This window comes from Macaca fascicularis, chromosome 2 (genome assembly GCF_037993035.2).
Source record: "Macaca fascicularis isolate 582-1 chromosome 2, T2T-MFA8v1.1".
Lineage (NCBI taxonomy): Eukaryota > Metazoa > Chordata > Mammalia > Primates > Cercopithecidae > Macaca > Macaca fascicularis.
Genome location: NC_088376.1, coordinates 22,834,955 through 22,851,751, shown reverse-complemented (window position 1 = coordinate 22,851,751; position 16,797 = coordinate 22,834,955). Strand labels below are relative to the sequence as shown.

The 16,797-nt window shown below is 42.1% G+C and overlaps 1 protein-coding gene across 5 annotated transcripts in view; it reads left to right on the top strand.

Moving 5' to 3' along the window:
- The window catches only part of RARB (retinoic acid receptor beta), a 771,619-nt gene that overhangs the window by 672,068 nt on the left and 82,754 nt on the right, over positions 1-16,797 (top strand). For all 5 annotated transcript variants that reach the window (XR_012430634.1, XM_015445023.3, XM_005545628.4 and 2 more), the window contains one exon: positions 2,042-2,183. Coding sequence is in view for 4 of the 5 variants with exons in the window: in XM_015445023.3 (XP_015300509.1) it covers positions 2,042-2,183 (142 nt within the window). In the remaining variant the exon portion in view is untranslated. The remainder of the gene's footprint in view (positions 1-2,041; positions 2,184-16,797) is intronic.

Genomic DNA, 16,797 nt, shown 5'->3' with positions numbered 1-16,797 from the left:
GTGTTACACGAGCATTCTTTGCTAATGTGCTTTAGCTTTGCGTGTTCTTAGCTCTGGCTTCCACAGCGTTAATGTACTGCAGGGAAAGTTGAACTCAGATGGTGGGTCTTCGTTTCTGTTCAACGCATTTGATGGCGTGTTTCTTACATTCAAGAGAGTAGTTTCTGGTGTTGGTGTAAGCCACATCACAACTGGCAAGGTAGACTTCCTCATTCCTAATACTCATAGCGACGTGGAAGTTTTTCTTAGGCATTTAGAAGAGAGAAAAGGCAGCAGGTATACCCTTCCTCTGTGTATTCAGCAAGCATCACTTGATCATCCATTGTCTGCAAAGCTGTATGTAGAAACAGGGAAGACAAAGAGGAAGTTGGGGATCCTTGCTTCTGGAGCCTGAAGTCTGCTTTATTTCATCAGTGTTTCACAGAAAATCAGGGTAAATTGCTTCTTTTGTCAAAATGTGATTTTCAAAAAGTTAAAAAGCAAAAAACTCATTCAAGTATTTAGTAAGCACATGCCAAAAATTTATTTAACTCATTGACGAAGGGAATAGTGGGATGACAAAGCTGGTTTAAAGGGAGATATGAGAAAGATATTCAGGTAGATAGAAAACAAGAGAGAAAGGAGTGGAGGAAAAGAGAATACTAGAATAAGATTGCAAAGTTATATAGAAAATGGTTCATTTCCTACAGGGCAATAAAACAATAATATTTGGGGTTATTGTTCATCTGGTCAGAAATGTTTTGCACCTATACTAGACAAAAATTAAGTGTAATTTACCAGTTTTCTACAGTCTGTATAGAATCTGGGTCCAATCAATAGTAAATAGTAAGTCAAACAAAGTTATATTTCCTGTGAGTGTTAGATGACACTTAGGTAGACTTGTCAGTCAATGCTGTAGTACATCTACTCAATAGAGCTTTCTGCAATGATGAAAATATGCTATATATGTAGTGTTTAATATGGTAGCTATGGGCCAGATGTGGCTATTGAGCATTTGAAATGTAGCTAATGTAACTAAAGAACTGAATTCTTAATTTTATTTACTTTTCATTAATTTTGATTTAAGTAACTTCATGTGACTAATGGGTACCATGTTGGACAACATAGCTCTAATATGCCATTAAATGGGCAGACACTCATTTTTATTTCTTGTTTCCAATTTTGGATAGTTTTTTAAAATTGTATTTTAGATGTTGTGAGAGGAGCTATGTAAAAGAACTCAGAGTAGACTCCTTTGAGAAAACCAACTCTCTCATTAAGCAAATAATTTTTTTTCTTTTTTCTCTTTCTTTTCTTTTTTCTTTTCTACTCTTTTCTTTTCTTTTCTACTCTTTTCTTTTCTTTTCTTTCTTGTTGAGACAGAGTCTCACTCTGTCACCCAGGCTGGAGTGCGGTGGCACAATCTCGGCTCACTGCAACCTCTGCCTCCCAGGTTCATGCAATTCTCCTGCCTCAGCCTCCCAAGGCTGGGATTACAGACGTGCGCCACTGTGCCTGGCTAATTTTTGTATTTTTTTAGTAGCGACAGGGTTTCACCATGTTGGTCAGGCTGGTCTCAAACTCCTTACCTCAAATGATCTTCCTGCCTCAACCTCCCAAAGTGCTGGGATTACAGGAGTGAGCCACCGCACCCAGCCAATAATTTCTTTTATTGGGTAAAAATCCTCATATATTGGGTTTCTTGGTAGTGGGCTCATCTGAAATTGTTCTGGTCAGCAAGGGAGCCAGTTAGGAAAGCTAAGCCTGTTTGGAGGGAACCCAACTCTGGTGTTTTCCAAGTAAATCAACTTGGAATTAATTTTCCTTTAGCAAGATAATAATGGTCATGTCTAGTTTTGATTAAAAGGGGCTTTTGGGTTTGCAACAAAGGGAGAAGCTATTGATATCTCACGAGGATTTTAAGGTTTATGTAAGTTAACTTTTCCGCTGCCATCACTTCATTATGCAAAAAGAGCGATTAATGCATTGATAAGGTTGGCTTTGATTTCTGATTAAGCTCATTTGCTTTACTGAGTTTTCTCATCTTCTTGCTTGCTTGCAGGGCTTTTTCCGCAGAAGTATTCAGAAGAATATGATTTACACTTGTCACCGAGATAAGAACTGTGTTATTAATAAAGTCACCAGGAATCGATGCCAATACTGTCGACTCCAGAAGTGCTTTGAAGTGGGAATGTCCAAAGAATGTAAGTGGAGTCTCAAAAACCTTTTTCCCTTTTTCCTTATTTCTGTGATTTGCTCACCTTCCACAGTCATGTGGAATTCACACATGACACTAATGATATCTTGCCAAGGGTAGGTGTGAATCGAGATGACATGAAAATGGGGATTGATATGGAGATTTTGAGATGAAACTTGAGTGACAGTTGGTGGAAAGGCAGGAGTTAGGTGTTGTGAATAGCAGATTTGTATTCCAAAGCATTGGCTGACTCGCTGTGGATCCCAGAGCCATTAGCAGTAACTCAAGCATATCGCATAGTCACATGGTGACTCCATTTCCCCATCTTGACAATGGATATAAGGATCTTCGCCTGTATCAGTAAGGATAAGATAAAATGATAGGCATGAATGTTAACAGTAGTCATAATTTGCCCTTTTTTAGGAGGGAAGGATTTGAAATATACAGGCTTTAGTGTAAACAGAGTATATATACACTACAACAAATTTTGCTCTTTCTCTCTTTGACATGTACAAATGTAGGGAATAAGAAAGTATTAGGTGGATGGCTTGGCTCAAGCAGGCCTGGGAATGTCATGGGGATATGTGCCCAGTGATGCTCTTGTGGGATTCCTGCTCTTCCTGTCACTCTATCACGGGGGGATTTTGGTGATGGCGTGCTGTGCACATGTGAGCAGTGGGCTGGGTGCTGCGTGAGGACCCTGGAGATACCCGAGACATGGCTACTGCCCTCCAAGAGCATGGGACAAAGAGCCAAGCACCCCAACCATAATCCTCTAATGGGGTTGGAGGAATTATGTTGTGAATCAGGAGCTCTTAGATTTTGGAACTGGGAAACGTGACCCTTGGGTGAAATGACTGAAGAGGGAAAGCCCCTAGAGCCAGCCAGAGGCACTGCTCTAAGGATGCCCAGCTGGGAATCTTGCCTCTGCTTAGAGCTGTTGCTCAGGGATTGTAGCAGATGTTTCTCGGTAGCCCACCCAGATACCTTTCCTAACTGTACTCCTGCCCCTTCACCTTTCCTAACTGTACTCCTGCCCCTTCACCTTTCCTAACTGTACTCAGATTTTAGTTTTCTTTTATACCGGTTAGGTTTCTACGCTTCAGAGAAAACTTCAGGGCTGGGATCCACTCAGTCAATTAAAGCCAATCAGCATATTTTATGTTCCAACCACATATGTGAACATGTAACCTAGACTGGTTGAGTGAGAGGGAATTCAAGACTCGTGCGTAGAATATCAGGACAGAAGTACCCTTCCCTCTATGCAGGTGAACAAGGAAACCGGTAGCCACGAGTACCCTGGTGGCCATCCTCCAATCCCCAGGGAAGTCAGCTGTAGGACAAAGCATGCACTGTAGATGGAAAAGTGGAAAGACAGAAATCAAGCCCTTAATAGCACCATTGAATTACTGAACCAGCCAGCCCTATGAAACCACTGCCTCCAGGTCGTTTTATTTGCCAAGAAGAACCCATTAAGGCTTTTGGAATGGACGTCTTGTTAATATTTAGAGTCCTCATGAATGAGAATGGACTGGGCCATCAGACAGGAAAGCATCCTGCATGTGCCATTCCTTCTGGGAAGCTCTTTTTCCCCTAGGCAGTTCCATCTGCAGGTGATCGGTCACTTGGCCACATTTCATCCACTTCCTTTCCCTCCCTCTAAATTTTAGAGCCATTGAGTTACTCAAAATCCATACATTTGAAGATAGGAAGCTAACATTCAGTTGGCTCAGGCTCTAAATCCTACCACTGAAGAGAAAAGTATGATAACCTGAAATAGCCAGATTATTCCTGTATGTGAGATTCACAGGATGATCACCTACTGCTCCAGTTTTGGTCTGATGTTCTGTAGACATGGATGTCACGCAGCATTTCTGTGGGAGAATTTCAGTTCAGGCTGAAATTATAAATGAGTAAGCCAGATGTGGTCTCGGGGAAAATCAGTACTTTTGCATTATTTTGTGTGGGCTGGAGACCCATTTCCTGCTTACATTACTTAAAACCCATATCCTGCTGCTCTGTAAAAACTGGCAGCTTGGTTGGCAATTAAAAAAAATAATGTTTACACCCACAGGAAAACTCTAGCATCAGCCCTCAAGGAGCTTATCACCTTAATTAGATTTAAAAATATAGAAATGGGAAGAAAATGGGATCATTATGTCCAAGTACACAAAAATAAATATATTTTTGTTAAAAGGAAATTGAAGGGAAAGAAATAAACACTTGGAATATAGAGATTGAGAGTCTAATAGGATATTTTTAAAGTTGAAACAGAAGGAAGCAGGCAAATATGAGAATCAGTAACCAATTATACCACAGTATACGCAACTGAAATGAACCCAAGAATAATAGATACTCATAGAATGTTAGAAGTGAAAAGGGATCTTAGAGATTGATTTTCACTCACCTCTCTCATTTGACATACAAGTACACTAGGACTCAGAAAGATGAAACGGTTTTCCCAGCTGTCCCAACTGGCTGAAGACATAACCAAGAATACAGTGAAGTCGGCCACCTCTCCTCCCCATGCCTTTTCTGCACTAGCAAGATTAGCAAGATGCACATTCTGTTCTAGCCATAGGACATGTCAGTTCATCTGTATGTGTCAGAATCCTTTAGATGAGAGTGACAGAAAACCCAGCCCAAGCTGGCTTAAGCTACAACACTCTGCACATGTCACTGAAAAGTCCAGAGTAATATGCTGGATCCAAGGGCACATGTTTGTTTTCGGGGCATTGTTTCTCTTTGTCTCTCACAGCTGATTTTTGCTGTGCTGGCTTCATTCTCAGGAAGATTCTCCCCATGTCTGACAAAGAAGGGCACCAACAGCTCCAGGCTGATAATCTATTGACCCATTCAAAAGAAGGACTCTTAGATCCCGATTGTTCCATCAAAGCCAAGGGACAGATTCTCAGTAGCCTAACTTGGGTCATGTGCCCCTCTATGAATGCATTGCTTTGGGCGGGGGGTAGAATATTGTGATTAGCCAGGTCTGGATTATGTGTCATTATCTACAGCCCAGGATTGAGGTTGACTTCACCCAAACCATGTGGGTGGGGAGTGTGGAAGAAAATGTTCCTCAGAGGGGAATCAGAAAGACAGGAGGCAAAAACGACTTCATGTCCACCATGATTTGTCTGGTCCCACAGTGCTGTTCCCAAGGTGCTCTTCTTTATGCTGTGGGAGAAAAAAAGAAGGGTAAAAACTGGGAAAATTTAAGAATCATTATAGTAATAGCTAACTAGACAGGGTATTTTCTATGTGCCAAGTACTATATTAACCACTCTTTTTTTTTTTTTTTTTTTTTTTGGTCACCCAGGCTGGAGTGCAGTGGCATGATCTCAGCTCCCTACAACCTCTACCTCCTGGGTTCAAGCGATTTTCCTGCCTCAGCCTCCCAAGTAGCTGGGATTATAGGCGCCTGCTACCATGCCTGGCTAATTTTTGTATTTTTAGTAGAGACGGAGTTCCATCATGTTGGCCAGGCTGGTCTTGAACTCCTGACCTCACGTGATCCATCCACCTCAGCGTCCCAACATGCTGGGATGAGCCACCGTGCCCGGCCTACATTAACCACTTTTAATGCTTTATCCCATTGATCCTCATAATAATCCTATGAGATAGATTAGTTATAATTCCTCCTTCCCAAGTCCCATCTTTTTTTTTTTTGGCAGATGTGGAAACTGAGACACAGAGACATTAATCTACTTGAGGTAACACAGTTAGTAAGGGGCAGTACTGAGATTTGGAACCAGGCAGTTTGATGAGAAAGTCTATATTCAAATTGAAATATATACTGCGTGCCATAGGAAGCAGCATTTAAAACTCCGAGTTCCTTTTTCCACTCTATTTTATTGCCAGTGGTTAATAAAACAATAACCATACTCCTTGCTCTATATTAGAGATGTATCCCCTAGAAAATCATGTGCAAATTTAATTTTTATAGATCAAATTTGATTTTACGTATGTAAGGGGATTTACAAGTAAAAGAAATCTTTTAACGTGCCCTGCCAGCACAGTATGCTTATTTCTTCATTTTTTTTTTTCTGTTTTGTAAATACTGCTGGGTATACCTTGTATTTTCCAAGGGCTTATAGAACAAGGGAAGCCTTTTTGCAGAGAAGTAGCTGTCTGTCAAAGCATAGAATTTGAACATGGTAATGGCAAGTGAAAAAAAAATCGATTTTTAGCAGCATTCTAAAGGTGGTACAAAAATTTACTAAGAATTGGAAACGGAGGCAAAGGAAGCAAATGGACTCAAAGTTGAATGATGAACTTCTGCTGGTGGCGTGGGAGGTTTGTAATGATGTCAGAAGAGGAAAGCATGTGGCAAAGCCGTGAAATAAAAACAATTAATGAAAAAGAGAAACAATAAATGAAGGCATAACATTTGGATGATAAAAGAAATGTCCAGACAAGCTTATAATATAGATAATAGCTGATGGTCCATGATGAGAAAGAAGATTTAAGATGATACTGTTTAGAAACCATGGGAGTAAAGCCCTAGCAAGCCTGATCATATGCATTTAAGTCAGTTACAGAAATTCAAATGAATAGTTCAGATCGTTAAGCCAAAGGTCAGCAAACCATTTTTTAAAAGAATCGGCTCTTCGGGCATGGTGGCACATGCCTATAATCCCAGCCACTCAGGAGGCCGAGGCAGGAGAATCGCTTGAACTTGGGAGGCGGAGGTTGCAATGAGCCGAGATCACGCCATTGCACTCCAGCCTGGGCAACAGGGTGAGACTCCGTCTCAAAAAACAAAAAAAAAGAAACAGCTCTTTTTAAAAAAAAAAGTTTGAAATTTTAGAAAATATTTTTGAGGCCCTGTGCAGTAGCTCACGCTTGCAATCCCAGCAATTTGGGAGAAGGAGATGGGAGGATCTCTTGAGCCCAGTAGTTTAATGAGACCAGCCTGGGCAACATGGCAAGACCCCAACTCTACAAAAATTTTTTAAAAATTAGCTGAGAGTGATGGTGTGGACCAGTGGTCCCAGCTACTCAGCTAATCAGGAGGCCGAGGCAAGAGGATCACTTGAACCCAGGAGGTTGAGGCTGCAGTGAGCCATTTTCATGCCACTTCACTTCAGCCTGGGCAACAGAGCAAAACCCTGTCTCAAAAAAAAGAAAATATTTGTCCTGGTCTTCATGACTTAACTTTGCCATGATAGCACAAAAGTAGCCATGGAAAACATAAGCAAACAAGTGTGGTTATGTTCCAGTAAATCTTTATTTACAGAAGCAGGTGAGGGACTAGGTTTGGCCCACAGGCCATGGTTTGCCAACATCTGCTTTAAGTGGCTCATCCAGTGGCCACAGATGCCACTTAGGGCTGCTCTGTGATCCCATCCCACGCTTATCTCCTACCAGTAGACACACCCAGCTCCCAGCCACACTACACCATGCTGACTTAGGAGCCCTATGTCTCCATTTTTCTGAGGATTCACCTCCTCCTCCTTCAATTGAACCCCAGGAGCCTGATGAAATGTTATTTCCTCTTTAAAGCCACCCGTGAGCCTCATTCCACACTCTAGGCAGAGTTATTCATTCTTCCCTCCCCAACCTCATGTTCTCACAGTGCTTTGCACAAAGCTCCATGAACCGCAAACTTATTATATTATACAGATAGTATGATTCTTCACACACCAGTGAGTCTCCCTGGCTTGATTATAAACTCCTAAAAGGCATGCATCGTGTCTTTCTCACCTTGTAGCCCCTGAACTTAGCATGAAGCTTTGCTCAGTGAAGTTAGAATGATCAAGTGGTTAAATGTGACCAGTTTTAAAGGCAAACCCAGCTTCTGCCTGGCTTTACATTCTGAAAAGTTGTCAGAGGCAAAACAATTCTAGGTGTGTATTCAAATTGTAGTCATTCATTTATCTTCTAGGGGCCCAGAACAAGTTATTCAACTTCTTTGAGGCTGTGTTTTCTACCTGGATGAGAGGAACATCGGTATTGCCTAACAGCCCAGGCGTGACATGAGAATTGATGCTTTTAATCCTGTTTAGACAGCAGTGTTTCCATAAGCTGCTTCCTCTTCCCAGTTCCCTGCCCCAGAAGACATTAGATCTTCTAGGGCTTTTGCCAGTGAAAAAGGCTGAGCTGAGCAGGTGTCTTGGGTAGTTGTGCATGGCAGAAGCCCAGTTAAGAGGGAGAAGCAAAGATGGGCATGTGTTGGGGTTTGGACCTTACCTTTGCCAAACCGTAGCTATCACAGAAGGGGGTCCAGGGATAGGGGAGACACTGCGGTCAGGAGGTCAAAAGGAAAGTGGAAGACAAGAATTAGGCCAGCATTATGACTTGGGTGCTGTGAGGAAGGGACAGTAGTATACCCTGGATGCCCCTGAGGTTAGGCTAGGTTCCCATGGGTCACTGGCCTCCTTCAAGACTGGGTGCCCCCACCCTGTGTCTGTAACAAAAACACCATGGAAGGTACTGTTGCTGCCACCCCCTCATCCTAGTTCCTTTCTTTCTGAAAACCCCTGGCCATGAATTCATGCAGGGGAGCCTCTTTGTATTTCTCTTTGAGGTTATGTTTATGTGCCCATGCCCTTGAGTGATGAGCAAAACATGTCTGATTTTGTTTGAGAATGCTTTTTAACGTTTATTTCACAGCATTTTTTTCCTATGACAGTTTCATAAGTGTATTTGTAGAATAGAGCAATTGAATAATCTCTGAATTTAAGAGTCCCTAAGTACTCATTGACACCTTTTCATTTGGGGCATATTGAGCTTAAAAACAGCTTTTCATAAAGTCTCTAAATTCCAGTTTATACTTTAGACGTGAACGTCCCCATGGGTCGATTGGATGGAATGAATGTGCTTTGTACGGGCACTTAGATACTTCTGTGGGAGAATTTTGTTGTTCTATGTTTCTCTCATTCCCCCTTTACTGTTCAACTTAGATTAAAACAAACCTTTTGGACTGAAGGCACTTAACCTTAGTTAGAATCACCTTTGCTGGTGCACAAATTATATTGATGTGCTCATTGGTTCTACTGCTGGATTTTACTGGCTTCATAACAGGGAAATTCATATTGTAGGTTGCCCTGTGTAGTTGGGAAATTACATAAAAATCATCATCAGGGCACTTAATGTCTTTCTAATTTTAGTTTATTTCTTCATTTGCTCCCGTGTTAGATCCCAGCCTGTTACTTTGCTTCCAAGGTTCACTGTGATCCTTTTGTTCTGCTCACCAGAGACTACCATTAACCCCCACCTTCTCTTCTTGCTCTGCGGCACGCAAATCCCCAAAGAGCCTCCCAAAAGTAAGCGAAAGGCTGGAAACTTCCTACTTTTATATCTAAAAATGTCCTAGAAGCTGGAAGATAAAAATCTGCTGCCCCTTTCTACTTGCCAAATAGGAGTATTTGCCTGCATCTGTTTAGGAGATTTTTTTAAAAAAAATAAAAATTCTGTTTGGGTACCAGCAGCCCGGTGATGTCAGTGCCACTGTGGGACTCAAAGCCCATTAACACTCAGACTGCAAAGGAAGTATTAACATTCCTTCAGCTTTACTGACACATTTCTCCCCACTGCCTGTCTCCTGGAGTGGGGACACTCAGTACATTCTCACCTTAGAAAAATGAGAAATTTCCATTACACAATAGAACAGCACAGGGGAAAGAACGAAGGGCTTTGAAGTTAGCCTGAGCTGAGTTCAAATGCAGCCTTCGCCTCTAGCTGTCTCAACTTGGGCACATGGCAAAATTTTACTTCACGTGAAAGGAGCTAACCCATTGCGTGGAGATTATCACAGCAATGCTGCAGGATTGTTTTGTGGATTGGACCTCATGGGGCAATGCATTTAGCACCATGCTTGGCACATAGTAGGTGTTGAATGAGAGTGGTTCTCTGCCACTGCTTCTTGTGGTGACACAGTTTGGCTGCCACTGTGGCTGCTGCCACAGCTGTGTGTTATTATAGTTACAGCCTTGATTATACTTCAGGAGAAAAGTTAAAAGTAGAGACTCTATTCATTTTGAATTGTTTAGAACGTAGAAGTGCAGCCCCAAATATTATGTCACAGCCTTAAAAATAAAGCTTGCAAGCATGGTTTCTAAAATAAATATCCACCTTTCTTGGCTACTTAAACCGGGAGCCAGATGGCTCATTTGCCCAGAGATGCCGAGACATGTGTAATCAGAGAACGGGAGAGTATCCTGGTATCCTGGAACTCAACTCCATGGAGAAAACTGAACTGGGGTGTTAGAAAGGATGCTTGGCCCCCTTCCTGCCTCAGTCAGCTCAAGGTGAGGCCATCGGGGTCTTCCAGTGGTACTGAGCCGAAGCTAAATCACCACAGAGGCAGTTTCCCTTCCCTTCCCCTTCCCCGCCCTCCCAGCAGCTGCCTTTCTTCGCTCATCTGGTACCTTCCATCTCTCCTCTGCCTTATTTGGGACTCTGTAGCCTGCCTGCCTCCAGATCCATCATGTCCCTTCTCCCAACCAACTCCTGTCCACTCTGTCTTCTACTCAGCAAGACCGCTTTTGCTGTTAGCCACCCGAGAGGAAAGCTGGGGAGGACATCAGTGGTGCTGTGGTAGTTCATGGTCACAAGAGGCTTTACCGATGGCAACAGCCCCAAGACTTCAGGTTATCCTGTGCAGCAGGTAGGACAGGAATCATATTCTGATTCAGTTTCCTGAAATTGAGAGAGGGTAAGAGACCTGCCTAAGGTCACACAGCTGGTTTATACCCATGGGTCTTCATTCTAATTCTCAGCATCCTTTCAACTACCCTTTGCTTCTCTAAACAATGAACTTCTTGCACACATTTAAGGTTACACAGTTTTCAGTATCTTCACCTGTATTCGCTCCCAAATGAAATATTCTAGAATTATAGACGGGGCATGGTGGCTCACACCTGTAATCCCAGCACTTTGGGAGGCTGAGGTGGGTGGATCACTTGAGGTCAGGAGTTTGAGACCAGCCTGGGCAGCACAGTGAAACCCTGTCTCTACTAAAAATACAAAAAAATTAGCCGGGCACGGTGGTGTGCCTCTGTAATCCCAGCTACTCTGGAGGCCGAGGCACAAGAATCACATGAACCCGGGAGGCGGAGGCTACAGTGAGCCAAGATCGAGCCACTGCACTCCAGCCTGGGCAACACAGCAAGACTGTCTCAAAAAAAAAAAAAAATTATATGTGTGGTTTGATTTGATATGTATACTAGTTTAATTCTGTATTCCCTTAAGTGTAAACTGCATGCTGTGATATGAAATGTAATTTTAGGGAATAACGAACTTGGCATGAGTTAGTATCTACTCATTTAATGATAAAGTATTTCCTTTCCAATATCTATTGTCTTTTTATTACCAATGAGAAAAATCTCAGTTTGATGCCAATACAGCCTTAATATTTCTTGAATCTCTGCTCATCTCTCTTTTTAACAGAGGATGGCAACAATACCTAGGTAGGACTGGATTGTATTTATTTCAGAGGTCTGCAAATTTTCTTAAATGGCCAGGCAGTAAATATTTTAGCGTCTGCAGGCCATTTGGTATTTTTTGCAACTACTCAACTCTACTATTGCAGCTTCAGAGCTTCACAATTGAGCATGGCTTTGTTCCAGTCAGACTTTAGAAACACGGGCAGTTGACCTGAAAACCCTGTTTATTTTTTACCCTACCTTTCTATTTATGGCAAATGGCACTCCTTTCCCCTTTATAGTAGTAATATAAAAATTCCCTCTAAATTTTATTTAAGAAAAAAACCAATTGAGACAGAAATCACAAGTGTATAGCAGCCTGTGAATATGTGCAAAATTGTGAAGGCAGTACTTCAAATGACTGAAGTTTGAGAAACACTGGTTTTATATGTTCTTGTATCTTAGGAATAGAAGCAGAGTCTTAAGCTGTGGCCTCGGCCCTCTCAGAGTCTCTGTAGTGCCTCAGTTGCTGGTCAGATCCCACTGACATGCCCCTGCCTTGCTGCCTGCCCCTAACCCTTCCTCACATCCTGAACTCTGTGTACAACTTGAAGATGGGAAGGGGGGGGTCTCAGTTTTTTGGATCCTCAAGGTTTAGACCTTTCCTAATAAAACAAAGGGTCAATGAATGGGTGGATCTGTCACAGTGGATTTTAAGCATCCAGGGGAACTGATGGAGGGATAATGAGAGACATGGGAGACTCTCAAGATGCACCATTTACTCCCCCTCCCAAAGAGTGGCAAGGCAGTATGCAGCTTAAAGCCGGAACTTAAGGGGCAGCCAGTTTCATACCCCAACCCACCACTTACTTAGCTCTGTGTGATCTTGGGCAGGTCAGTTAACATCTGTGTGCACGAGGTTGCTTGTCTGTAACATGAAGAGAGTAATAGTACCTACTTCATGTGGTTATTGTGAGAAGGAAATGAATTAATACATGGCAGGGGCTAAAAACAGTACTTAGCTAAGCATTAGCTCCTGTTACTGTTCCGGTATCTGTTATGAGACTGAGCCACCCTAGTCTCTAAAGATTGGTGTATTCATTCATCAGTGGTCCTTAGTGATTGTACAGGACAGCTAATGCTCCTTCCGGACCAGTGGTCCCTTTACTCAAAACAAGAAGTATGTGTCCTTGGGACTCACATCTACCCCCACAAAGCATGGTGATGGGTAGATGGGGCCAGAAGCAGTTTCAGCTCTAAGCCAGATGATCTGATGTTGGAATTCAACACTTACAGAATCAACTCCAAATGTCCAAACGTGTTAGCATGAGCAGAGAGCCCTGCACAGCTGCCCCAGCCTGCCTGACACTGATCTCTTGTCACATGCCCCCAAATGTGCCATGCACTGGCCACTAGCCACTCAGTGTCCTCGCATGTGACACAGCATCCTTAGGCTGTGCCTGCTGTTCTCTCTGCCTGCAATGCCTTTCCCTCCCTACTCCTCCTTGAAGCCACCTTCTTCCTAAATGAGCAGCCATGCACATGTACACACGACACACTTCTCTAACAGCAAGTCGTGTATGGGGGTCGCTCTCACCTCTCTATGCTATGATGTGTTAGTGGCACCTCTACTGAGATGACTTTCAGAGTCAAACTGTTTTTTTGGCGGGACCAGGAGATTTTGGTGTCTGTGTGTGTATATATGTGTTGAGAGAGAGAAAACCCATCACACAGGAGGTCCCTCACTGGCTGGGGGTGCTTCAAGGACGAGTATGGAGTTTGGTTTTTATTTGAATCTTTAATTGTGAGCCCAGTGCCTTGTACTTAATAGATGTTCCTGGAATGAATTGAAAGCAAAGGGTACGGCTGAGTGCAGTGGCTCACGCCTGTAATCCCAACCCTTTGGGAGACTGAGGCAGGTGGATCGCGAGGTCGGGAGATTGAGACCATCCCAGCTAACATGGTGAAACCCCATCTCTAGTAAAAATACAAAAAAATAAAAAATAAAAATAAAAAACCCGGATGTGGTGGCATGTGCCTGTAATCCCAGCTACTCAGGAGGCTAAGGCAGGAGAATTGCTTGACCTGGAAGGCGGAGGTTGCAGTGAGCTGAGATCGTGCCACTGTACTCCAGATTGGGCGACAGACCAAGACTCCATCTCAAAAAGAGAGAGAGAGAGAGAGGAAGAAAGGGAAGGGGAGGGGAGGGGAGGGGAGGGGAGGAAGGAAGAAGGAAGGAAAAGAGAGAAAGAACGAAAAGGGTACTTAAGGACTGGGGATTCTGAATCAGGAACTTCTGCCTGATCTTTCCAAGAGTTAAGAGATTTGAGCACGTGGACCTAAAGTGAAATACAAGCCCAAGAAAACATTAGGTCTTATTGATATCATGAGCCCATTTTTACCTTTCCCATTCTGCCTGCTTTCCCACTTTGCACCATATGAATGATAGCATGTTACCCCTTTCATGACATGACATCACAATGCTGTTTGTTCCATGGTGCATGTAAACAGATGAAGCTTGCAAAGAGGTCCTAACAGAGATTTACTTTCTCTCAAAGCTATGCACACACACACACACACACACACACACACACACAAATATTTCATCAGATCGATCATTTGTTAAGGTGCACCATTATTTTACATACCACTAAAAGGGAAAATGGCGCCTATTAAACCAAGACACACTACAGATTGTAAGACAGGTGGCAATTTCAGAAACGGGGAGAGGAAGGGAGAGAGGGAGAAACCAGATATCAACCCTGTAAGAAAAAAGGAAGTGCCTTACATTCTAAACTGGAAATATTGGATGTTTTCATCTTGAGCTATTTTTTATTCTGCTTTAAATAGATGTTGATAAAACCTTAATGCCCAAAGACAATCCCCAGCACAGAGAGTTGGCTGAATAAATATGCAAGTGCTTCTAAAATAGCTGGCAGAGAGCCCTTTGTTTGGAAACAAATGTCTCCCTAAAAATAGCAACCCGAAATTCTCCTGCAGTCCCTGTGTTCTGGAGCAATGAACATGGCCCTTTAAGTACCTTCTCCCAGTGACAGCAGTTCTCAGGAGAGTGGCTACCTAAATCACTCAGTAAATCCTTACATAGAGTACAGTCTGGAATTTGCTCTTCCTGGAGTGGTATCAAGCACTTAAACCCTATCTCTTCTCCCTCTGCTATCACAAAATATTAACTATCATGGTTAGGTTATTTCTTTCATCCTTCTCCCTTTACAGCTGGAAAACAAAGAGTTGAGCAATTATGTGATGAATTAGAGTAATGAAGACAGACATCTTTTAGTACTGGGAACAAGCAAAGCAAACACCCTGTTTTCTCAAGAGAAGGAATGTTTTTGTCCCAAATACACACTTGACTGTTCCGACACTTCATTTTACCAAGCGTAAAATACCTTCGTGATTTAAAAAAAAAAAAAAAAAAAAAAAAAAAAAAAAAAAAATCTGCTTGTTTCATTTTCAAAATGATTTTAGGACAAACATATTTTATTGATGTTGGAAAATGCAAATCCTCCATTTTTCTTTGCTTGTTTTTTAGGGGGAGGGAGTTATAAGGTCAGTTGGTCTGACTTCTAAACAATATTTTGGTTTAGCAACATTGTTTAAATCTTAAAATAAAACTAAGAAACTTCACTAGTGTTTCAAAATGGACCCATTTGGGAGCCAGTCATGATATGGCCCTTCCAAAGGGAAAGACGAAAGTTGCTTCTAGTAAACTCTGGACTCAAGGGATTTAATGAGGACAGGAGGAGAACCAAGTGAAAGGTAATAAGTGAAGGAGTCCCACTTTATATCCTGAAAGTGTCCAGACAGAATGTTTCAGTAGTTTTAAACTGAATGGAAACTTGGCTGTGATGCCCTTGGACTTTGAGCTCCCAGAAATCTGAAAATATGCAGTCTCAGAATATACTCCTACCCTACTCTAATAGATGCAGTGAGTGAGTTATTTCAGGAAGAAAGACGTCAGGGCTTCGTCCTGCCTCTTGGGGCTGAGCAAACTCTTGGAGGTGGCCTTCCCCACATTCTTAGGATAACAATGGTGTCCGGGTCTATGGAGTGCAAAGCTCCATTTTGTTTTTACAAATAGTGCCTTCTGTGTGGCATTGTATTCCTTAAAAATAGAACTGCATCCATCAGATTGAAGTGTGGTGCTTTACTCCACCAGAATGGCTGACACTAAAAGGACTGACAATAGCAAATGTTGGTGAGATGTGAAGCAACTGGAACTCTCACGCGTGGCTTGTGGAAGTATAAATCAAGCCAAAGTTTGGAACACTCTTTGGCAGTATCTCCTAAAGCTAAACATATCAATATGACTGAGTAGTTCTATTCCTGGGAACATACTCAATAGAAATGAGAGTATGGGCCCACCCAAAGACACATACAAGAATGTTCACCGAAGATTTATTCCCAGTCCTGGGGTGGGGGGGAACCCATAGGTCTGTCAACAGTAGACTGTGTAAATAAATTGTGATATATTCAAGTCATGGAATATGCTTAGTAATAAAGAACTAACAGCATGGATGAACTCACATGATATTGAGTGAAGGAACTTAGAATAAGAGACAAGAAATAGTCTATATTACTCCATTTGTTTAAAGATTTAAAATGAGTAAAACTTGTCTACGTGATAACGATGAGAATGGTGGTTACCCTCAGAAAGGAGATATTGACTCGAAAGAGGCACATGGGATCCCTGTGGGGTGGTTGACATTCTAAACTTTAATCTGATGTGTACATACAAAACTGTGTGTGTATTTTATACTTCAGTGAAAAAGAAACAGATTAAAATGTGGAGTAGTGGAATGGACATTTCTTCCTGTGCATAGAGAAATTGTGTTAGCACCAAGAAGAGTAATACCTCTCATTAGAAGAATCTTCCTTCCTGTTAATACTTTATTTCTTCAGGCAGTGTTTTAACATCTTGGCATTTTGCCTTTTCCTCTGGTTTGAGACCCTTTTCACTTCAGCTTTGAATGTGTAAGGAACACCAGAAATGTACTATGGGCCATGATCTACCCCTAGTTCTCTGAGTATGGTTATCTAATACCCCAAATTGCATCAACCCACATAACTAGCTTTTTCTTTCAGGGCTATGCACTCCAAATTAATAGCCCAGGGATTTGTTTATAGCCTGTTATATTTGAAAAATTATTTGACCCATCAAATAATAAACAGCTAAAAAAGATAAGGTAAGAATTATTATTTCTAAGTGTTAAATTATCAGTAGTGGCAGTAAGT